At 41.3% G+C, this 24,981-nt stretch overlaps 1 protein-coding gene across 3 annotated transcripts; it reads left to right on the forward strand.

The window, feature by feature from the left end:
* The first annotated feature begins 1,809 nt into the window (after positions 1-1,809).
* On the forward strand, positions 1,810-24,104 carry LOC118785201 (tubulin polymerization-promoting protein). Of its 3 annotated transcripts, none has more exons than XM_036539780.1 (5): positions 1,810-2,113; positions 14,494-14,574; positions 16,813-17,142; positions 21,742-21,895; positions 23,381-24,104. In XM_036539780.1, the coding sequence occupies exons 3-5, from the start codon at positions 16,817-16,819 to the stop codon at positions 23,576-23,578; spliced, it is 678 nt and encodes a 225-aa protein (XP_036395673.1). In that variant the 5' UTR covers positions 1,810-2,113; positions 14,494-14,574; positions 16,813-16,816; the 3' UTR covers positions 23,579-24,104. The 3 variants fall into 3 exon arrangements, with proteins under 3 accessions (XP_036395673.1, XP_036395672.1, XP_036395671.1); XM_036539779.1 differs by having other exon boundaries at positions 1,814-2,113; positions 14,491-14,574; XM_036539778.1 differs by lacking the exon at positions 1,810-2,113 and adding an exon at positions 12,641-12,837 and having other exon boundaries at positions 14,491-14,574.
* The last annotated feature ends 877 nt before the right edge of the window (positions 24,105-24,981 follow it).

Below are 24,981 nucleotides of genomic sequence, written 5' to 3' on the forward strand. Positions count from 1 at the left end.
ACTGTCTCCTTCTGGCATGGTTGCTCCTCTCAGACACGATGCCTATCTGTACTGGTGCCCCAGTGGTGGAATGAACTTCCCACAGGAGTCAGGATAACAGAATCACTGGCCCACCTCTTCAGACTGCTTCTTGGTTCTACTTCAATCCCCACCCCATAGCACCTGCTACTTGTATTACTTGCTGATTATTTACTTGTAGTATCATGATGTGTTATGTGATCTACTCATTGGTCTGGTTGTTGCTAGGCTGGTCTGACACTGCTGCTTATTTTACTTCGATGGCTCCTTTTCTGTTCTCTTGTGCTGAAGTCTTCAGCATAAATGAATGTAATGTAAAGTAAGCAGGGTTCCGACATCTACCTGGAGATCGACCCTTTCGAGTATGTAATGAACACCCATAACCACTGGGTGGAGCTAACTTTTTTCTCTTCGCCTGCGGTACTTTATAAACAGTGGAGCATTAAATGAATGTGAAGACAATGGCTCATCCTAGTAGCATGTCACTTACGATCTTTTGTTTTTATTTTGAATTAAGGCAGTACTCTCTACGTCCCCACCGCTATTATACACCACTACAATACGTGCAATGTTGTGGCGTCAGACTCTGGTGGTCACCGGATTATATAATCTCCATGACAAATCATTACCACCCGCTGTGACAGAGGTTGTGCAGCATAATGCTTCTCTGTATTGGAGGTCACAATGAGAAGACAAAGAAAAGGTTATTTATCAAGACACAATGTATTAATTAAAAACCTATTATGTTTTAGAGTACTTTGTTTTAGCCTAATTCTTTCGCATGTGTAGCACTAAATTTCCAAACTGAAAAAAAACCCAATCTAATTTTATTTTACTTTTAAGGAAACATATTAAACAAACTGCTTCGTGTTGTATTTTATGAAGATCCCCCCACTGATGCCTCCTTTCTGAATAACCGGATACCAAATAAATTTATATTTAATGAAAATATGAATTCTCAAGGGAATGGTGGGTCTCATAGGCCGGTGATGACCGACCAGCAAAACACATTCTGTACTAGGCCCATAGCCAGCATGCACTTCCTGCTAAACATTGATTCACAAACTGATTGTTTGTCTTCTTTAATCTATTTATAAATAGGCTATGCTCTGTCGAGGTCTCAATGTGCGCGCTATTGAAGACAACATTTTCCCATCATTTCACCTGGCCCTGTAAATTCCCTAAAGTACATCAGAGCAAACAGTTCAACCAACCATGCAGTTTGATTTGTGATTTATCTTGCCCTGTGGAGGTGATAAATATCTTGTTTGGTATTCCTCAGAAAATGTACAAATGAAATATAGAGAAACTCATTTCCATAAGAAAGGTATGAATAATGTTTATGAGCTATGGTCAACGCAATGTTCGTCTAAGAAAATCAAGTGTTACTGGTTGGCATTTATAATATCATATGTAACAGTTTAAGCGTGAAATGCATATTGCAAACGAAGAGAGTTTACAGTTAATGTCGTTTTGCAGCACACATTAAGTTGACATGCTGAGAGAGCGAGCGAAAGAGGGAGGGAGGGGGAGAGAGAGAGAGAGAGAGAGAGAGAGAGAGAGAGAGAGAGAGAGAGAGAGAGAGAGAGAGCGAGGTGAGTGTTTATATCTAAACCATTCTTGAGAGGCATAACGGTGCTGATATATTCACGTATTAGTCGTATTAATAATTTGCCCCTTACGAGTTATACATGTTCTCTGAATAGAACATAGTGGGTGCTATATTCTGCTGTACTGGCTTGAAATGCATAGTGCACATTCCACAAAAAAAGTGACACTGATAGCACGTTCTTCAACCCCGTTTAAGGATAAAACACAAACATATTCGTCTGGCCGCGCATCGTTGCACAAACGTGACATCACCGCGTACAAGAACATGTAGTCGCTGCAGACCCAACTGACAAGACCGCAGCCAATCAGCGCGCTATATATCTTTGGGCATCTTCCAGGGGTTTTCAACCTACCGAAATGCTCGAGCGCAAGCAGCGGGATTTGACTGAACGACGCGTTTCTGCTGAACGGTGATATTTATGTTACTTTTGGATTGATTTGAGAAGACAGTGAGGTGGGAGAGACGCCAGCATAAAAAGACCAGGTGATCAAACATTTTTCTCCCATTAGATTTTTTTTTTCGTAATGGGTTTGATGTTTCTTATGGTGATACTTCTTGGTGTACTGCATGCGTTTTTTCCCACTGTGAATGTTTTTGTTTGTGGATGTGTTTAGGCATGCAGCGGTTGTGTTGATTAATGTGGCAATACTCTCCACTTTCACACGACACTTAAATATCAGGAAGCAGCGTTTCGCTGTGAAATTCGACGGTGTTTGGTTTCGTTTTTTATTTAACACAAGACGTAGGCTACTCTATTTTCTTTTTCGGTCTCTTTATGGAAATTCATCATATTACCCGTTGTTGTCACTGATTTGCGTCATTCTAAACGTAAAAACATTTCACCCACTCGAGCTAGAATAATGCGCCTAACAGGGTATGTAGATGGACCGCTTGCCGCTACAGGCGATATATGCGTTCGACAATAACAATGATCACGTGGGCACAATTTCCCAGCGTTAGGACGGATACATCGCAGAGGCCAGTTTTACGTAACTTGTCTCGGTCTGCTATCGGAAGAACATTCATTGAGCATATCAGAATGCCTTTGTGTTTTCAAGGCGCGAGATTCCTTTGAAACAGGGGGCACATATTACTCCATGACTCATTTTATTGTAATCTCACTTGCATGGGGTGTGCATGCATGCGTGGGTACAGCATCTGACAGTATGATGATTCCCCTGAATTCAGTAATACAGAAGTACCCATGTGTCCCCTGTACGTCCACCTCAGTGGTCAGTACCTCAACAAATATATTTTAGTGAACAGAGGCATTGTTTGCAACTGTTTCTAGACAGTGAGCTGCAGGTGTGAAATGTTGGTGTAGCCTTGAGGAGTCTCCTTTGTGTGTAAACCACTAATCAATATATTGTGTGTCTGTCTCTCTCTGCGCTTGGGTTCATGAGGACCTCTATCTCCCCAGAGCACAGCTGTAGGATTCAGAAACCCTTGTGGTAGTTGGGAGTCAACTGTAGGGCTTTCCAAGGACCAGATAGTGTACGTAGCTCAGACACTGTCTAGGAAGGCCATTGGTGACATGGTGATTGTCTGTAGTGTCATAGTGTGCGCCATTGTTGTCTGTCCTGCTTGATTTTTTTAAAAAATTTGTGAGACTCTTCCAAATGCAGGTGTGTTGATGTTCATAAAGGATAAAAATCAAGGCTTTCTTATTGATCTGCAGTGGCACATGGCTGAAGGTGGTGTATGTATGTGCATAAAAATGTTTTATGTCACATATCTGCACATCTGTATTCAGTGGATGGTTGTTAGATGATCATGTTTTTGGCTCTGTCACCCACCTCATCTGTTTAGGCAGTTTGCCCAGTCAGGTCAACGCATACCGTTCTTGGTACATTTCAGCTGATGGCTTGAGGTCGGTTGTTGGCCAAAGCTGTTACCTTTAACCCATGCTACAGTAATTTAGTACATTCCCTTTTTGTTACTCTTCATTATTATGCCAGAATAACAAACTTTTCAGTAGACTATAATTTTAACAGCACCACAAAATACGACAGTAAAATGAAGACATGAGGAGAGCAAAGAAAAAATGGAACCAGGAGGCTGGCTTAAGTGTGGTCATAGCTCTTCTGTTTCAGGAGGTCCCAAAAGGCTTATGCACAGATGCATCTAATCAAGAAAGCAGTCCAGTGGGGTTTTTGATAACTAAACTTGCAACCACAGATGTGAAATTTAGCCATCGACAGAATGAGATTAATTTGTAATTCAGTACATTTTGTTGTGACTTTTATATACTCCACAGCTTCATGTACTTATACTTATACTTATACTTATACTTAAACTTATATTTATACTTATACTTATACTTATTATTATGTTATTATGTAATTATGACATGAGAAGATAAATTCCAATAAATGCATGAAATTAGCATCATCGGGTATTAGTAGCTGAAGCAGAAAAAAGCAGACAAGTGAAGAACATTGGTTCTGTGTTCCTGTGTTTGGGGCTTCAGTTTCTTACTAAAATCTGGAGTACAGTAGGTGTTGAAGAGGATGTAGGATTTAGATCCTCTATGCTGAAGTCCTTTGAATGGATGGCATCTGGCCAAAGGAATCTGTAAAGGGTAAAAAATTAAAAATGGAAGGGGCAGGCCACATGTGGTAAGTGACTAGCTGTAAGAGCATAACTAATGAATAAAAAAAAGTTAATCCCCAGTAATGAGGGGAATTTGGTTACAGCCTAACTATGTCAGGAAGTCCAAAGAGTGTACACTAGGATACACTAATAATACACTACAAACTTTGATGTCCACATATGAAAAGGCAAACCATTACATAATTTTGGCACCCTGTGGAAAGATGCCTTGCAACCAGTTTAAGCCATTGCAATGCAATTATTTTTATTTAAACAAAAGTGACAAAAAGTCACTTACAAACATTATAAAAATATTCACATTGCGGGACTGGATACAGTACATATATTTTTTAATTGCATTACATTACATGCTTACATAAGGCCACCACACATCTTCCCACTAGTACAGTAATGCAGTGTTTCCCCTGACATTCCCTCCCATGGGGCACAGCAAGGCCTGTAAGTCTCCCTCCTGGCATCTGCCTGCACTCTCTGAAGTTTTCTGTTTGTACGAAGTGATCAAAGAGAATCCCCCATCATATTGTTACTAGCAGGAGTGGAGTTTTGTTGTTATCTGCAAGAGTTGGAACCTGAATAGTGTCAGTGAGATTGTTCAGGGAATTGAGAATAGTGGAGCTGGGGAAAAGGAGGTAAGACACTGGCCTTTGTTTTATTTTTACTCTGTTCTCTAGTACTGTGCCATTTTGTGCAGTGCAGTAGATTATTCGCTGTGACAACAGAATTGAAAAGACAATAGTCTGGCTTCCAGAATTTCAGCAACATTTGCATTGTAATCATTTTCTCAAATTACGTTCTGACCAATGAAGTGAGGGTTTACTGGGCTACACATCATCTAGGCTAGCTCTGATTGAGGTACAACTGCATACCGCTTCCACAGTTTCAGTACCTGTTGTACTCCCAGCCACATTCAAAAGATGTAATGGAAAATTCCACTCAGCTGCTCTGCACTGCGTTAAAATGTTGTCAGAAAGTTGATGTTTCCTGACTGGTGAATTGTGGTGACCTCAGGACACTATTTTCATCCGTCTCCATCATCATTTACTCTTGTGTGATCCTTCGTCTCTTTATTTTCCACCCCAGTCCTCCTTTCCCCATGCTCATATCTGCAATGCTGCATTAGTTTTGATGCTACCCCAGAGGTTCTTCCTGTACAAAGTCTTCTCTCTCATATTTTCCTCTGTGTATTTATGTGTCACTATTATAATTTCTCACTTCACTGCTGTCTGTGCCTCCTTCCTATTGGCTTCATCTCCTTGGCAAAATGACATTTTCTTTCAGTTCACTGATTTATTCAGCAATTTTGATACCTATGGCTTACTGTTGGGATGTGTCTCTATGAGTTTATATGTGATCACAACACTCCCACAAAGAGAAGGGTGGCCTCTCAAGATAGCAGTGAGTTCCTTCTGTATTTGTGGTGTGCGTACTTTTCTTAAAATATGCCTGTGCCTACTGTCAAAAATAACCTTGCCAACTTTGAGCTGAGTTGTCCCTGCAGACCCATAAAAGTCTTGCCTGCATCTTCTCCCTTTGTAACACTGGTGTATTGACTGGATCTATGAACAGAACATTGTGATCAGTACTGCCTAGGGGAAATGTGGTGATGCACCTATGACCATTTCATAGCACAGGTCCAGAAATTTGGTAGTAAAAAAAGATTTCTGGCTCACGGTCTTTACCTGCATCTTGACATTCTGGAAGTACAAGGATTCTTTGAGAACAAGGATGATAAATTTGTTGTAAGAAATAATTATCAACTAAGTAATGCAGTAAATGCAGAATGACCTGTTTCATTTTGCAGTGTATGGCCTATATATTTGAAAGCCTGCTTCATTTCTGGTTGAAAAAATGTAATGTTAAGGTACTACACATATCATCAGAATTCAATCTGGTGTTATTCACAATCTAGAGAAATGGGCTAACGGGAAGGTACTTATTCGCAAATCAACTTTGACATAATTGTCCTGATGAGGAGTCCTACCGTAGGCTGTAAGGTGAGCTACCTATAGGCTCACCTTACAGAGAGAGGCATGAAGATCCTTTCATCAGGAATGAATTGCAGCAGGCTCATAAAAAGCAAGCTCTACAGACACAGTGCATTGTGTTATACCTATGGATATATTCTTAAAAGCTTTAAAGTGGCCTTGAATTAGGCCCTATAGTAGCACTATAGTATACACATATTTGTACTGGGGAACAAATCAGCAACACTCCATATGGAATGTTACTATATTTCATTTCTGTACATTTTCAATTTCTTCAGACACTGTATCCAGGCATGATGTTTAATTACTTTGGTATTATTTACTTTTATTCTCAAGGTAAACCTCTTTACAGCCAGAGAAGGGAGAGGTAAAATCAGGGAGTAACAGTAATTCTGATTTTAGAAAACCTCAGTATATTTTCCCATATGTTCATATAAAATTAGATACGCATGAGAAGAGAATGCAGTTACTCACTGAATTTGCCCCAGATTTCTTGGTGAGTCGGTGCAGAAGCCACTGGCTCTTGTCATCACTGATTAAACTCAGTATGTAAATTAGTGTATTTAGTCTACCATTATTATAATATGAAAGGGAGACTTTTACCTGACCTACAACCGAAAGGTTACTCTGCCTTCCTAGTGCAATGCAGATTCAGTAGAATCATAACCAATGGCTTTAAAGAGAAGCTGTCGGAATGCCAAGGATATTATGATATATTTTTACATCAAAGCAAAATTTGTTTGTTTGTTTTGTCACAGACAATTTTAAGAGTGCAGGCCAAAATTCCAAAATGTATTATATACATAGAAAATGTTTGATGGCTCCAAATTCATAGGAAAACTCAGTTGCTCAGCTGAAGTTGATGAGCCAGTAAGGGACCAAAAATTCAATACCCCAGCACTGTGATGGAGATCCTGTGCAGTAGGAGGTGCTGGCATCCCAATGGGTTGTTAAACTGAAATATAGATTATATTGTAGATTCTGTGGCACTTAGAGTAGGAGTATTGACTCTGGTGTCCTGATCAATCGGGACATCTGTTCTCTCCCCCTGTATTTAATTGGCCATGCATTCCTTTACCTTGAGTTCCCTACACTTATTTTGAGACAGTTCTCCTTTGACTTTACAGATTAAAATAAATAAATAGATACATTTCAGGTTCCATCACACTACACTGCCACCTCATATAATTATGATGTTCAAGTTATTTTTTTTCATGTAGTGCTTAGATTTGAAAACAAACAGACATTGTACGATTGATAGATTTAGTCAAATCATGTTCATGTTGAAACAAATCACTGAACTATGCCAGAATCTGCCAACAAAAACAGGTTCTATGCACGTGTGACCTTACCAGCTACCAGCTCAGCGCTGGAATATTTGCATTAAATATTGCATTTGCATTAACATTAAGACTCTGGTTTCTGTTTGACTGAAATGGTAAGCTGAAAATAAAAGGGAGTTTTTTGGAAGACAGGTAGATGCATTGCTAAGTAGGGCAGCACATTAATAGATTTCTTTACTGATAAACCATCATCAACTTATTTTATATCACAAAGCCTGAAAACGAAGGAGTTCCATTTCCTGACAAACCAGTTGCAAATTTTATACTGTTTTAGGGGAAAATATACAACATCCTACATAAACTGCCATACTTCAACTGTCATGAAGTATGTTGGCAGTTTTAGCATGTCCACAAAGCCTTACAACATGCCAGCTTTTTTGCGCAATGCCACAGTATAGATTTTGAGGGCACATGAGGATGATCTGTGAGCCTGAGCTGGTTTGGAACACTTTTCAAGGGTGCTTTAAGCTTTTATCTCCTAAAATGACATGGCCACAGAGGCTCACATATTGGTAGATCAGTTTCATCTCCATGGGGACTGCTCTTGAACTGTGTGCATGAGCATTTTTACCATAATTTACCTGGGGCCCCCTCTGCCTGCTTCACCAGTGGTCCTGGAAGATGGGACTTGATGGGATTTAATCTTGTGAATGGTGGCATAAGCCAGGGAAAAAAATGTTCCAGTACTTGAAGCAGAAACGAGATCTTCAGGGGTGTGGCTCAGCAGTTGACAGTACTGTTAAGCCCTTGAACGAGGCAATAAAATTAATTTTCTTCCATACATTATATTAAGTTACTTCACTCATTTTCACTGCAACTTTTGAATTACCAACTGGCCATGCCTGGGACAGGAAGTGCAGAGCACAGCACATGAATTCCCCTGGTATACTCCTCCGTGACAACTGTTATTCTCACTACAAGCCACATAACACAGCACAGCTAGTCATGATTGGAAGAGTGGCACAACTGTCACTGTTGACAACCAGTAACATATTAGAGCTTAGGAGGTTGCTAGGAGATGCTAATACAGGAGTGACCTGAGGAATTGTGGCCAATGTAAACTAACTGTACTGTGTTCAAACTAAGCGCTGCACACTCTCACTCACGGTCAGCTAATGACACAGCCCAGACTCATAATAGCCCAGATTAGTGATGTCAGGGCAATAGGCCTCACCCAGCACTCAGATGAATCCCTTTGCCAGCTGAGCCACTTGGGTGACCAAATATTTGATTATTTGAACATTCCCACATGAGATAACCCAGTGATAACTTGGATCAGAATTCAAATGCTAATTGGTTAATTTTCCTGTCTGAAAGTGTGAATGAATTCCGATATCTTTGCAATTTGTCATTATTCACACTGAAGGAAGTGGAGTTTCACATAACACTATTGGGAAGAAACAGGGTTTAATCATTCAGATATTAACTCACAGGAGCCATAGAATATTTGAATACCATTTAATTTGAAATTCAGTTCACTTTAATATGTAAAAGCCATATAAACATTTAATGTGTAAATCATTGGCCGTTTAAGGTTCCGTGATTAAGGGTCTCTGCTGAGCACGTAACTAATGTGCTATAATATGAGCAGAGGGGGCAGAGCCCTTTCAGGGATGAATTGAGCACGCCTCTCTCAGCAGTGTGTGAACTCTCCTTCCCCGAGCAAACCGCAGACAGGCACGGCTTGCACACGGCCAGGCCTGCGGGTCTGTCAGGGTGACTGTGACAAAAGTAGGTGCTATGTGTGAAAGTTGGTGTGCTGCGGTGAACCTCTCCACTCCCACTGCATAGCTCCCCACTCATTCCTTCATCTTATTATATTACATTACTTGTTTGCTGAGCAGATGCCGTTAGCCAGGGCTGCTTACATAACCTGCAGTTTTTTACATGTCGTCCACTTATATGGCAGGGAATGTTTACCTAAGCATTTCAGGGCTAGTATCGTTGCTCAAGGGTACAACAGCAGTACCACATGTGGACACTGAACCTGCAGCTTGGTCATTAATAACTACTATGCCTCATTGTCACCTATGTATAAATGTTTGTTTTTATGATTATTGTCAAGAGCTTGTGTGAAATATGTAGTATTGTAAGTATGTAATATGTCCTTAGACGTGTGACTTGAAAGATGGTTTGGGGTGAAGTGCTGATGCGAGGTTAACATGCACAAGTGACTGTTACACAAAGCAGGGGCTTGAACCCACTGGGACTGGAATGGGGCATGAGCGGTGATGTCATTAGCGCTACAGAACGAGCGGGGGGGGGGCAGTATCCGCCGCTGAAAGACTGGCCCATTTGTGGCCCAGCGGCAGGGAGGCATTCCTGCACAAGATGGCAGGCAGAGCCGTCAGGCTGGACTGTGTTAGACCTGAGAACAGATGGGTACTCTGTATGCCCAGGGACTGGCACATCGTGGGGCGGGATTCATCTCCCTGATTGTCATGGCGTTCGCTTCTCGATGTCTACAATGCTCATTATCACTATTGTGTTTGTATGTCACTGAGCTTCACTTGGTGCGTATGTATGTTAAGGGACATGTTAGTCATTGCATATTTCACATCTAAAAATAAAATGAGTTGAAAGTAGGCCGATTATTGTCTAAGCACTGAACTGCACAGTGCATTTCTGCCCTCTGGGCAAAAACATGCAAGCATGCGCTCATCCACTCAGTGTGGTCTCTTGAGATCTGGGGATTGCTTCTATTTCTCTGTAAATTTACAAAATGGGACAACAAAATGGCTTTGCATGATACCACGTTTTTCTTCTAATGCCGTGTCTGTTTTGACTATTGTGTTTGCCTGTGATGTTTGCATTTAACCTGCAATACAATTTAGTTAATATGGCTGTGTTATTTAATTAACATTGCTTATTCAAAGCTCATCTTTTTTTGGAAATCCATTTATATTGAACTTAATGACTCTTTTAGCCACATGCACTATTCTAGTACTATAAATGATTATACTTACAACTGTAGCACCAAACTTTCTTCAAAATAAATAAATAAAATAAAATAAAAACTTCACATATGTCAAATCCACCACTCACATACCACAAATTCTGGCAGCCTGCCAAAATGTATTAAATGAAGCTAAGTTTATTCTCCACAATTTTTAGAATTATAGCATGTATTGACTGAGGAGACTGTATTCCTTATGTTTATAGTTTATGCAGGGTTATGCAAGTTACTGACTATGAGCTCATAAAATTATTTCCAACAGGGGCACATAGTCAAGAATACAATATTTTGGGGGGCATTGTTAGAAATGGCTAGATATGACATAATTCCTAAGAATATGTTAAATATTATAATCTCCAGTTTTTCCTACATTATGTATTTGTGAGTATTGGATGGCAGATGATTGGGCAAAAAAACTTAAAGCTGTTACTCTGGCAAATGTAATCAAACATCACTGCATCAATGAGACGCAGTGTTTAAATGGGTATGTTTTGCAGGTGTCATCAGAATATCATAGCGTGCAGAAGGGCTGATTTATCTAATTATTTTTCTCTCCTCAGCACTTTTCACCAACTCTTATGCCACTCTGTGTCTGATTAAAATACTTCTAATCATGTGGTTGGTAGGAAAGCTATTTAAAAAAATTCTTTGACTATACCTGGCATCCATGAAAGATGAGTGTGCCGTTTGGTCAGCATTGGCCAGGTTTTGGTACAGTCTATGCTAACAGAATTTTTGTCACTATAACAACTGTAACAGACAGCTCAAACACTGTGGCTTGAGTGGAGGACCCAGGGTGCTTGACATATTAGACTGTAAGACAAAGACTATGAAAAGAGCCCTTTGTCCCAGATGTGAGAAAGAGGTTTTATACTCTCCATAGTACAAAGCATTCCACAGAGCCCTCTTTCAAAGAGACAAGGGTGTCACAGTAAATAAATACAACATTTTCCAAAACCTCCCTAGAATACTGAGTAGAGCCAAGTTTGTCTGTACTTGACTGTGGTTTTTCCTGTGAATTTTTGGTGAATTCACAGCCTTCTGAAGAAAATGACTCAACAGAGTTCCTGCTGAAATAAGACTAGGCAAGCCGTACAGGATTTTTCAATCTGCTTCTGGTGTCGTAAAAGCAATTATATCTAAGTTGGGGTAAAAAGCAGTCTGCTCTGGAATGTTCTGTTTACAGCTCGAGGAACGATTGTTGATTTCATGATAGCAGTAAAATCAGCAGTTAAATAAACAGGCACATGAAATGTTGGGCTCACTGTCAGTGAAAATCTTTGGTAGTTGCTGAGATAAGTAGTGGCCTACAAACATGCCTGTTTTATTACCACATTTTCTCCTCCAGTGAAATTGTACACCTATGGTGACATACTGCAGTTTGCGAAAAGATTGCAACTGTAAACAACACCATTTCCCGAAAGTCAGAGTGTGAATGTTTGAATTTTAGCCTCATCCTATTAGAAAACATAAACTACTTCCTGATCCTTTGTCTTATTCGTGTCTCGAATGTAACTGTGTTATGTAGGCAGTGTATGATTTTTAGTTTTGGAATCGGTTGTCTTGAATTCATCGGTTGAATGAATTCATCATGTTCGAATGTGTAACGCCACCAGTGGCACTCTGCGATGTCACACTGTGTTGTTAGGGGGGACAGGGGGACACCAGACAAAGCTGACACTTCAGCACACAATGGGTTCCCAGTGTCCCCACTCCTGAATGGGTGTATTGACACTGATTTATTATCTTTTGTTTGTTTTTGAATGGAAAGCAAAATAAAAAAAAATGTTCATTTAGAGAGCACGTGTAGTTCGAGTTTGTTCTATTTGGGGATATTGACATTAATTGCAGAGATAACTGTTTCGACCTCAATCACAAAAACAAACGAAAAAAAACACCACCACCGAGAACAAAAAATCTCACAGCCGCGTCTGGTTCCACCCAAGTGGAGAGAGCTGGGGGTGGGCGGCCTTTACCGAATCCGGAATAAAGACAGTAAATGGAAATAGGAATAGCTGTACTGTGGTGTTGGGACAGCAGTTCAGAGGCAGTATTTCAGGTGTGAGCTTCTCCAGCTTAGAAGAGTCCATTGTAGGCCTTGGCCTCTGTCCTCCTGGCTTATTGGTTGCTACAACGCATCTTCACGACAGGAGATCTCAGACACAAGGGGAAGCTGCTCATAGACAGCCAGCTGGCTAACTGGCAGGCTGTATGTGATACTATACCTGCACTACACCGTCGTGTGCTTTGCCATGGCAGTGGCCAGCATGTAAGTTTACAGTCACAGTCTGGAATGGGGACAACTAAAAGGTGAGCTCAGTTGGATTGATGTACATTTCCTGTGTACATTAAAATAGTGTGTTATGCTTGAGGTTGTTTTGTGGCATGCAAGTGGTTGTTTTTGTGCTGTGGAGTGTGATGTGGTTGAATCTTGGGAGGACTCTCTTTGGCTCTTGTCTCTTTGATGGGTGGTAGGACACTGCTACTGTACCAGAATGTGATGCAGTCAAACTAGATTAAACTCACTTCCATAATCAGCTGTTGGAATTTGTACCACCCAGTACCAAGCTGCAACCCAATAAGATTCTTGAGAGTAAAACACTGTTTCCTTATTTTGAATTTCTTTTGCCATCTGGCATTTGGAGAACTAGTCACAATGGCAGCTTAGTGTGGAATAGTGGTTGAGGCACTGGACTTGCTGCAAGAAGGCTGCAGATTAGACTCCCAGGTGGAGTATTGCTGTTGCACCCTTGAGCATCATGCTTCTGAAAATATCCAGCTACACAAATTATCTGAACAATGTTAAGTATGTATTTAGTCACTGGGTTATTTAGTCAGTGATGACAGAGAAATTGGCTCTGTGATATTTTGGTGTGGTGGCTCCTTCCATGTGCCTGGTGGCATAAATGTCCACTTCCAGTCTTGTATTTTGCCAAATCTGAGTCATCATCCGAGTGCATTTGTAATGGAGCCCTGTAGTGCACATGGGAGTCTGCTACGGCAGGTGACGTCATTTCCAGGAGATAGAAGTGCCTGTTTGATTCCTTTGGCTGGGGACTGTAGTGTCTTATTCTGTCTCGAGGGGTGCTGTGAGCATAAGAGCCATGTATAACCAGAGCCAGATTGAGCTCTGTTGTCCATGTATGTATTTCCATTAAGAGCCTGAGACAGATTTTGCAGCTGTTATTTAGGTCACACAAAGACAACAATGTTTCAAGGCCTCCATGAGATTCAAAGGCAGAAATGCTGGTTAGCGTGAGAAAGCCGGAAATAGAATAAACACAGAAAGCGGAAAAACCTCCTGCTAGCCGCTGCCCTTCGTATCTTTGTGCAGTCTTTGCATTTGCTGCTTTCACAGATGTTGGTGGCTAGTGAGTGTTTTTGCATGAGTTACCTTGTTACAAATATTGTACAGTGAAAACTAAGACAATAAACAGCAGTGTGTGTTGCTAAAACAAAGGCCTTCTTCAGTGTGTGCAGTGTTTGGTCATGTAGCAGAAACTCTGCTTACCAATGCTCATTTATACGTGTGTGAATGTATACTTTGTAGGCAGGGCTTTTTGTAACTCTGAGAGCAATGCCTTTGTCTTTGCAGGCCCTTGCTCTCGTGGGCGCAGTGGTTTGACATGACTGGCATGATTCTGGCATGACTGTTAACTGCAGTAAGTTCAGGCCACTGCAGATTTAGTGCTTGGGCCGTGTGCCAGGTAGATAGAGGCACCTGTATCAGCAGGTGAGTCATAAATATTATGATGCCACGGGGCATGTGTTGAATAGGACAAGCTAAGTAAAAGTGAGAGTAGGGATAGTTTGCACTTTGCTTTCAGTCTTCGTCAAAAATCAGGGAGCCCGTATTTGCTCTCTCTCTCTACTTTCGCTGTCTCTCTTGCTTCCTCTCGCACCTATACATATGTACACACATACCCACACACGCTCATCGCGGTATGTTTCTACTTACAACAGCAGCGTGAAGAGACGGCGTGAACCACCTGCAGCAAGCAACGAGGAGGAGCAAACAGACGGCCGGACAGACACGGCAGGATCAAAGTGAGTATGGTGTCTGCAGTGCTGTGCAATAGTGCAGTGTCTGTAGTGCTTCACAGTAGAACAGTGTCTGTGGTGCTGTATAGTAGAACAGTGTCTGTGGTGCTGTACAATAGTACAGTGTCTGTACTGCTATATAATAGTTATAATAGTATGATGTCTGTAGTGCTATATAAAAGTACAGTATAGTACACTACCAGACAGGGCAATCCTGTTGACCCTTGACAAAAGTACTCAAAAAACAGGGAGGAAAAACCTACTGCTCCACGCTGCCTACAAAAAATACATTTACGTTTGCATTTATTTATTTATTTAGCTTTTACCCAAAGCGACGTACAAAAGTGCATACAGTAAGTATAGCGACAGACATTGATAGAACCAAATAGAAAAGAGGGGTATTGAATTTCAGTGACAAACAAGTGGATTTACATTCAGTAACTGTACGTTGAAGGGGAAGCTGTGTGCTTTGACCTGGATGAGAGTGTCTGATTAGAAAATAATTAATTTGGTGTTTCGTTAGATTGTGTGGTGAGAACCCAGGCAGTTCCAACAGAGAGCAGTCTGTCTGTCTCACTGTCTGCCTTCCTCACAGTACAATCATACTTTGCAGATCACAATTAAAGCAGAGGTGTTCAGATAAGGCATGCAATATGTGAAATTCATGCCTTATCTGCAGTTATTAGTATATTTTTAAATAAATTAATGTATTAAAATACATAGCCCAATAATTCATCTTTTCTGTGCATAAGGAAATATGTTTTTTGCTTTTTGCTGTACATTTACATTAGTATCATATACATTACAATACAGCAAAAAGTAGTGGATCTCTCAGACATACATTGCCACACTGGCTGCTGTGTTTCCAGGGAATGTTACTTTCCGCAGTGGACATAGTGCTGTTCTCTGAGAAGGCTGCAGGCGTGCACTGTCAGAACCGCATGAATCCGTAGCCATGTCGTTCCTGAAGTGAAACCAGAGCAAGGCAGAATGCCACAGCCTCTGAGGTAAAACTGAGCTAGTTAGACATGAATAGAACATTTCCATTTTGTGTTGAAGGCATGATTAGCATTTGCTTCTTTATCAATTGAACTGGGAGCCAAGGATATCTACTTTCATAGAGGTCTGTACCAGATATGGTTTTATTTATTTGAATATAAATATTCAACATTTTTTGGGGGGAAAGGGGGGGGTTGATGGGAGGATGGCACTTCTGACCAATTTGGTCACTGCAAAGTTTAAGCAAAACACAGTGCTTCTTAGGGTATCACTGCAGCACCTGCTGTTTCCTACAGACTAAAGAGATGTAGACACACACACACACCCAGACACATTAAGCAGGACCAAGGAGAATGACGGCCTGTCTTTCAGTCAGCATCCTGCCAGTCTCTCTGCCTCTCTTCCTGTCTGCAATTTCAAAAAATAAAAATACTATTAATAACCCCTGCCTGTGTGTGCCAGAAAGTTTACCTCACCAGCCCTGTCACAGCAACCATATGCAGGGAGAGGTGCACACTGGCTGAAGGCCTCTCATTGGCTTACAGAAATCAGGAGCTGAATTCCCCGGGGGTCTTGGTAACCTGCTATATGTGTGCTTCTGGGGTGGAAACACACTCTTTACAGGAAAGTCTGATTCTGGGGTAAACCCTGATGACTCTTTCAGGGGCTGACTCTTCCAAGATAATTAATCCTGTGCCCGGATCGCAGTTGGATGTGTTTGTGAAAGCGGTGGAAATTCCCATAGTTCTGTATAACTTTCATGATGCACTTACTCTCCTTAATGGCCGTACCCTCTAGCATAGGATCTTAAGATCCGATTTTCTTTGAGCTGGGCTGGATTCTGATCTCGGCCTGTGATCTCACACAAGATCAGATTCACCTACCCCCTTTCTGCCTTTCATAACTGGATCACCCTGAGGTAGTAGGTCACATAGGGCAGGATCTGCTCTCGGCCTGTGCTCATTTCTGTTTAGTTTTGCGTAGGACTCTCCTTATTCCTTTTACAAGCTCTCCTCATTCCATTGTGTACTTACTTTTATTATGTACTCTGTCTGAACACAGAGATGAAAAGACCTCACACAGATCATGGCCAGGTGCAGAGCAGGCATTGTTCCTCTTTTCTGTCTCCCATGGAATCAGTGCCGTCCAGAGCTCTAGAATGACACCATCCAACCCCGGGTGCTGTTTACACAGTATGACATCACCCCGCCTCACGGCACTGTTGTGGTTGTTTCCATCCTCCAGCGACATGGCGGAGTTCAAAGTCCAGGTGGCCAAACACCCACCCCACCAAGCCCCCCTCCGGCCCCCCGGCGAGCACTCCAAGGACCGGGCCTTGAAGAGGCTCTCCTCCGAGTCCAACGGGACCAGCGAGGGCGGCGCGGGGGCGGCCACGCCCGTGGAGCTGACGGCGCTGGAGGAGTCCTTCCGCCGCTTCGCCATCCACGGGGACACGCGCGCCACCGGCAAGGAGTTGCACGGGAAGAACTGGTCCAAGCTGTGCAAGGACTGCGGCGTCATCGACGGCCGGACCATCACCCTCACCGACGTCGACATTGTCTTCACCAAAGTCAAGTATGCCGGCCTTTCCCCTCTGTTTACTGCGGAACAGAAAGGAGGATGTTTTGTCTGTCAGCGCTTTTGTCCCTTTGACTATGGGGAAGCAAAACTGCTGGTAGAGAAACGAACAATCATTATAGGCAGCCAGCATGTTGGATACTGACATTAAAACCAGCCATTATGCAAATTGCAGTGAATGACATAGAACACTCTGTTGCCTGTACTTTACTCTCTGTATGAGGCCAGCCCGGAGGCTGGAGTGGGATCAGTGTAGTGAGCTCCAGGCTCTGACTCAAGGTGACATCATCAGGCTGTTATGACACAATGCGTTGTGTGGATGTTGAGCTCTATGACAGCACTGATACTAATTCACAATGACCACCTGTGATTAGTAGCATATGAGTTTTAGATTCTGTTGGAAAATTAATGCTGTTGGTGATGGGAAAATATTGCTACCTTCTTTTGTATAAGAGGTACTCCAGCTGTGTTTTGCCCCCATTATTAATCAATACAGGATCATCTTACCCAACCATCAGCCTCTCTAAGACTGATCTAGGGTCAGGGCTTGGGGGCATAATCTGTCTGCACCCTTAAGTGCAGGTGATATAGAACTATATTGAGTGCATTAAGAAAAAACAAATGTGAAAAGGGCAGCCAACTATGTTTGTTTCAGTCCGGAGTGTTTTTGCACATGGTCACACTTTGCAGCTCTCTGCGAGGCAAAGCGGAGCAAAGTGAAGCGAAGCGATTTGTTTTGTCCCTGGATGAGCCCTTTAAACAAAGATTATTCTGCGCGACGGCATCAGAACAGTGAGTCCCAGAGCGGGAGGAAGGACTAGGCCTGCTAGCGTAGCAGAGTGTGCGACACTTTGTTTTGGGTGAATTTTTTATTCTGATGAACTCCTGTGCATGAATTAAATTGGAATAATCCCTTTATGTGAATGGAGGATTCAGCACTGGCGTGAAGGCCTTGTCTGCAAGGCACCAACTGTCTAACAATTCTCTCCCAAGCTAAAGTCCGTCTGCGATAATTTGTTTATGGTAACCGTGATCATCACATTACGCGTTCATACCAGAACTGCAGCACTCTGACATTGAGGCAGGTCTGAAGTTTGGTCTGTGAGTACTCAATACATTTCAGCCGTTGTGGAGAAGTAGTCACTAGGGGATGCGACAGACATCAAATAATGCTGGACTATTGGATGCAGAGGCAGGGAGGAAGCTGCGTGGCAACAGCAGGGGTGGACGACACCATTGACTTAGTGAATTTTTTTAACCGAGAGAAGATTATCCTGTGGCATAAGAGCCGTGTCAGCATCACTTGGGACGTGTTGCCATCCGTCACATGGTTCATTTGTGATATTTGGAATGGGGTTATCTGACCTTAATGTGCCTACAGGCTCACAGTCTGTTGTTGTTGTTTATGTATTTGGCAGACACCCAAACCCAAAGCCACTTACAGACTGTGGAATTACACTGCGTACATTTTATATATTGCCCTGTCTTCATTTACTGAATGCATGTTTGGTAATGTATTCATTACGAAGTATGTCATTTGTGATTTATTCAGGGTTAGTGCCCTAGCAAGAATTTGAACCCATAGCCTCTAGTCACCAACCCAGCGACCTACTGCTCCACGTTGCTTTGATTTACACCCCAGCACTGTTGCTTTGATTTGCACTGCGGCGTTCTAGGACAGCGGATCCTAACAAAGTGTGTGCTGTGTATGTTTCAGAGCCAGGCTCAGGAAAGAGGCAGAATTATTGCGGGGGAGCCGTTTTTGTCTCTGAGCATGAGCAAGCGAGTGGGCTACAGTGCGGCAGATCTTCTGCCTCTGTAAGATCAGAGACTGAGCGCCAGACTAGAATTCTTAAAAGCAACGTCTCTTTATTTTAGTATTTTTTAAATATTTTAGCGTTCAGTATTTCCTCCCCGAAGTAAATAAGCCCTTGATTCAATCTGGAAAGAGAGGCCTACCCCTGAAGCACTTGTCCTGTGCTGTGCATTCAGGCTTTTTGTGATATAACAAGCTTTAATATAGTTTTAATTAATCGGTGTAGATGATAACACAGTGAAATGCATGGGAGTTATCCGGCATAATGTTATGAGCTCCACAATCTGTTGAGGGTGGTTTAATTTAATTCATATGCACGTAATCATGTTATATTTGTGGATGACCATGTGGTGCAGTCCTTGGGGAGCTGACTTAAATCCAGATGCCTACAGATTTGAAATCCAGGTGGAGAACTCAGTTTTACCCTTGAGTATATGTAAACAATCTAATCTAATTACAAAATCAATGTAACAATTCCATTATTTGATCCAACACTAGTGATTGGAATGTGAGGCCTTATGAATCCCTTGAATGCTGGAGTAACAATGCACTGTCAATCACTAACTAATCGAGAGACTTTGTTGTCCATACCAAAATAGTGTAATTGGTTGTAATGAGTGAGTTCCTGATAGCACATGACAGCCCCATCCATTTTTTGGTTAATGAAGCCTTCCTCTGCCACACCACCCTGCATCTCCAGCTCCATATTAAGTGACTGCAGAGGTTGTGAACAGTAGTCAGTTCATGTTACATACCGAGTGTAACAAGTGTGCAGTCTTTTGGTCCTTTGATGTGTCCAGTGTCAACCCATCTGGATTATACAATGATCAGTCGATTTTCACAGCAGCTGCTCTGAATTGTCTGAACAAGCAGCTGGAATTCCCAGTAATGCTGCCTTAAATAAGGAGACTTTGAGAAGGTGAGACTCAAGACAACAAGGAATCAGGGAAAAGAAAGTAGGATATTACAGTGGCAGTGTAGCACAGTGAGGAGCAGAGATTGTAACTGAAAGGTTGCTGGTTCACTTCTCCACTGGGGCACTGCTGCTGTACCCTTGGGCAAGATACTTAAACCAGAATTGCCTCAGTGAAATATCCAGCTGTATAAATGGATAATATGTAAAAATTTTAACCTATGTAAGTCGTTCTGGATAAGTGCTTCTGCTAAATGACAATAACATAGTAATTCACAGAAGCACGACAGTTACAGTGAGCTCTAGCATTCCTCAGGTGGTAATGAATGTAGTTGGCCAAGCTGCCGCTCTAGTTTACTGGATGTCTATTTCTGGATCAGAAAGACAGTCCTCAAAAAGTCAATGCTTTCACTCACTCAGTGATGGCTCTTGGCAGTATGACAAATATTTTAGATGCTTTTGTCTCACAATGCTTTATTTCTCATTTAGCTGAAACAAGAATTAGTTTTTTACTCTGGTCCATACGCCTCTTTTATGGAACCTCAAGCAAATAAATTCTACGAGTCTTTAAAGATGCATGTTTTTTTTAGAACTGTTAAAATTTCACTGTTCGTGACTGTGTCCTAAATGTTAGGGGTCACTCTGCATTCACCTGAAAAGGCAATCTATGGAAGGAGGTTTACAGCAGAGACAAACACGTCGGCCTGATGTTCAGCGCACCAGCTGGAAGTATTAGAATTTCACATCTGACACTGCACAGCGTGGAAGAGAACGAGAGGAATGAGGCTCTGAAGGCCTGAACACAGAGGGATCACCCAAACAAAACCGGTCATTGAAGAAGTCAAATTAATAATAAACCCAAACAGGCCTGTTTACCATGGCGTGTTGCTATGACATCAGGTAACCCAGGGAGACGGCAGGCGCAGTGGGCTTTTGTTTAGGTGATTTATCTCCACGGCAATGACTGTTTGTATTTGTGTTACTATGCGATTTTTTAAATGTGGAGATGAGGTGTTGCACAGTCAGACTGAATAGATTTATGTCCTCTTGACGTGAGAAATATCTGATGAGAGTGTGGCTGAGCTTAAAGGGTTTAGCTGTTTGAGAGAATGGCAGTATGCTGAATATGGAGCATTTTGCACAGGCAGGATGTGATTAAGAAGCAAACTGTTGAACACACCGTAGTATGAAACCTCTGCTGTTCCTCTCAATGCCACAATAAAGCAGTGATTAAGTCACTGGTTAAGGCTGGTTGTAGTTGGAGTTGCCTTTTCAGAAATTTGTGTGCTGCTTGGCATTGTTGTATTGCCTCAGTAAAAAAAAAAAACTAATAAAATGTACATAAAACTCAATGTAGCTAAAATGAGTGTGGAAATGAATGCCATTGTGAATGAAAAAAGCTGGAAACGCTTAATGTAACTTTAACTTCAAGAAAGTTCTGCCGACTAAGCAGAAGATGAAGAGTAGCACAGTCTTTGGAGCGCAGATGGGGTGTATTAAAGCACAGCAGAAAAGTGATTAAACCTGCCCTGTTTGTCTGACCACTCATAGACTTGATTACATTGTGGTCAGTTTAGCTTGCAAAATCACTGGAAACACTTCTAATAAGAAGCAAGTTGCATTTAAGGAAAACAATTATCACACACAATTTCAAACCCAAGTGGTGGCTAACATGATTTTCATGTTGTTTTCTTTGCCAGTCTTTAAGACTTATTTTTGAATTTTGCGGTATTTGTATTTAATTTTCGAGCCAAAAAAGTTCTGATCAAGTTCCACATGAAAGATGTGCTGTGACCGTGGCAAAGAAAATGTTGCCATTTTTGGTGTGTCTCAGAAAAGATACTAACACGTTGTTGTTGTGCCACAGGAAGAAGTCTTGTCGCACCATCACATATGACCAGTTCAAGGAGGCGCTAACAGAGCTGGCCAGGAAGCGGTTCAAGGACAAGACTGCAGAGGAGGCTGCCGAGGAGGTCTTCAAGATGGTGGAGGGGAAATCGCCAGTCATATCCGGAGTCACGGTAAAATCCTGCCAGAGACACTGCTACATGTAGCTATGGACATTTCCCTACTACTGCTGCCATGCCTCTATCCCTTTGTATGATTGCTAGCTTCAACAGAGTGAGAATATGCATATTCACATTTGCAATAATGCTGAATAAATACCTATATGAACTGTGATTATTAATGGGATATTATTATATATATCCCATTAATATATATATATATTATTATGATATATATTATTAAGACATTGATGTAAGCATCTTATTTTGAACTTAAATGGGACATTTCAAATATATATTTCAAAGTCTTGTGTTATTCTCTGCAGGGGAATACATTGTCATACATACCGCTCACACTAACAAGTGATCATTTTCACAAAAAAACAACAATCACATTGAACTGTTGCATTCAGTTTTTGGCCTTCTGTGTGATTGCCCTGATTGGTGCAATTTCTATCTTGTTGCTTAGTGTAGGAATCCTTTCATTGGCTTTGCGGATGAGCCAGTGGAGCCGCCCCCAGATTCTAATGAGGTTCTGGTGTGGAAGCAACAACTGCCACTGCCATAAACAAATTGTGGTTATCATTAATGAGTTGGGGCCATCATAGAACTGTTGTTCCATGCTAACTTTCATGTAGAAGAAATGACAGTGAGACCACACATCACACAGTCCAGAGGAGTACATATGAGAACATTGCTTCTCTCTGGTGGTGAAAGTGTGGTATCACAATTTCATGTGACTCTTTGGTGGTTCTCTCACTGGAAGAACACTATGTTCAGACTGACAGGAACGGAATAGTTTCTGTTTACATTGTTTAATAGAAAATAATAATGGAAATAATGTAAATTATAAAAATCTGATATAACAGATTGTTAAATATGGTGAGATCTCTATAATATTGCATGTTTTTATTGTTTTTTTAATGTGTGAAGGGTAATTACTAGGAAATATGTGCTTTAAGTTTATACAAAACCATATTTACCTGATTAAGTTGGGTAACTAGACTACATGCTAAACTACATGCAGGGAGTGGTTTTGGGTACTGCCTTCAGTGGAGCTAGTGATGCGGGCTGTGATATATGCCTGTGTTTATTATTTATGCTGAACAGCTGGGTAGTTTTTGCAATAGCCAAGTTTATTTACTATAAACAGCATAAAGGTTTTTGGTCTAATACCTAGAGCACCTTGTGCTTGATTGTGGGATTCATTCATGTGAGTTTGGAGCATGGGGATGTTCTTAGTTAAAGGGGAGGGCAGTGTAGTGGTAACAGGCTGAATTTAGGTCATGTCAACACTCCCAGCTGCAGATACTAGCTTCTGTTCTTCTGACTGCTTATACTTACCCCAGAAAACTTCAGTCATGATTAAAGCCATGGTAAGCAAGCAGGAGCACTTAAAAAAACCAGCACAGATGTTAAAAGCATGCATTTATTCTACACTGGAGGGGCAGGTAGACCTGATGGTAAACCTTTTTTTTCCCTTTTCTCCTCCTGCCCTAGAGAGCTGTGGCATCTCCGACTGTGTCACGCCTGACGGACACCACCAAGTTCACCGGCTCCCACAAGGAGCGTTTCGACGAGACGGGTCGAGGGAAGGGCAAGGCGGGGCGCGTGGAGATTGTGGACACGTCGGGATACGTCTCAGGATACAAACATGCCGGGTCGTACGAGAAGAAAGTCAAATCGCCGCCGAAGTAGATGTGAGGGACAGAGAGTAGATGGAAAGTAGTACAAACAGAAAACAACCCTGATAACAGTTTTCTAAGAACTCCATGAAAGCACAAAAAAGGACCGGATGTCATATTTTCTCTAATCGACTGATTTTTTTTTTTTTTTTGGTGAGTGAGACTTTGTGAGCCTCTCTGTTTCTCTAATGTGTGAGAACTGGAATACTGTTTACATCTGCTCTGACAAAGACACCACCGGCCACTACATTCCTACCAAACAGCACATTTACTGCCAAGCTTTCATTGAACCAACTAGGTCCATGAAAATAAGCAACATCTGAATTAATTTTCAAGTGTTATCATGTGGGCGATTAGAAGTACGTGCAAGATGCTGCAAATAACACGATGCCAAGTAAAAACAACAAAGAGAAAAACAAAAGCGGTTTGACAGAGGAGGCTAGCTGTGTCAAGATTGCACTTTTTTGATATTGGCTTTTTTGTGTTTATGCACAAATAGTCGTTCTTTCAGGTATTTATTTGAGGAAATGTTGAACAGACATCGAAGTGCAAACACAATTTAATGCTTTTTTTGGCTTTTTTCTTATGCTTTTAAACACTTGATGGTTCTTAGCTGTTGTAGTAGATGCAGATTCTTTCTTTAGATCATCATTTAAAATGCTTCTTATTGTCTACTCTCTATCTCCCTTTGAGATAGTGAAGTGTACTGTATATGTTATATAAATTATGTCTTTGGTAAGATCATACCCATTTCAGAATAGTCAGGATCAAAGTCATGATACATTATTTGCCCTTAATCAACCTTAATTAACAACTTATTTGAACCTTAGGAAAATATTGATAGAACATTCAGTTACAGATCAAAGTGACTTTTTCTTTAAATAGTAATCAGTGCTAATTAGAATGGTTGAGAGATTCTAATGTCTAAACTTACCTCTATGTCTTAAACTTCTCTGTTTCCTATATTTGTCCATATTTGTTGTCAAATTGTGAAATTATATTGGTACTGTATGTTAATTTATGTATTTTGGCAACATGGAAAAGGAAAAATAGATATCAGATTGTTATCCCCCATTTTATACCCCCCCCCCCCCCAATCATGTCATAAAACCTACTTACCAGAAAATTCAGAATTTTGTGGAATAAACTCTATTTTCAGTAATATCAGTAATTATCTCCTCATGCTAAAATGGAAATGAATAGGATTCATCTGTGAGAAAACAAAATGCTATTCATATTAGTACTGATGCCCAGTTACTATTTTTGTATGCGTATATACACTATATACATATAAACATGCATACATCAGGTGAGCTGTGTTGTTCATGATTGTATTTCTAATTCTTCTTTTCTTAATGTTGCTGTTTAGTCTGTTTGTTCCTTAATATATTGATGGTACAATATGTTGCTAGAAAA

The sequence above is a fragment of the Megalops cyprinoides genome, chromosome 10 (assembly GCF_013368585.1).
Source record: "Megalops cyprinoides isolate fMegCyp1 chromosome 10, fMegCyp1.pri, whole genome shotgun sequence".
NCBI classification, from domain to species: Eukaryota; Metazoa; Chordata; class Actinopteri; order Elopiformes; family Megalopidae; genus Megalops; species Megalops cyprinoides.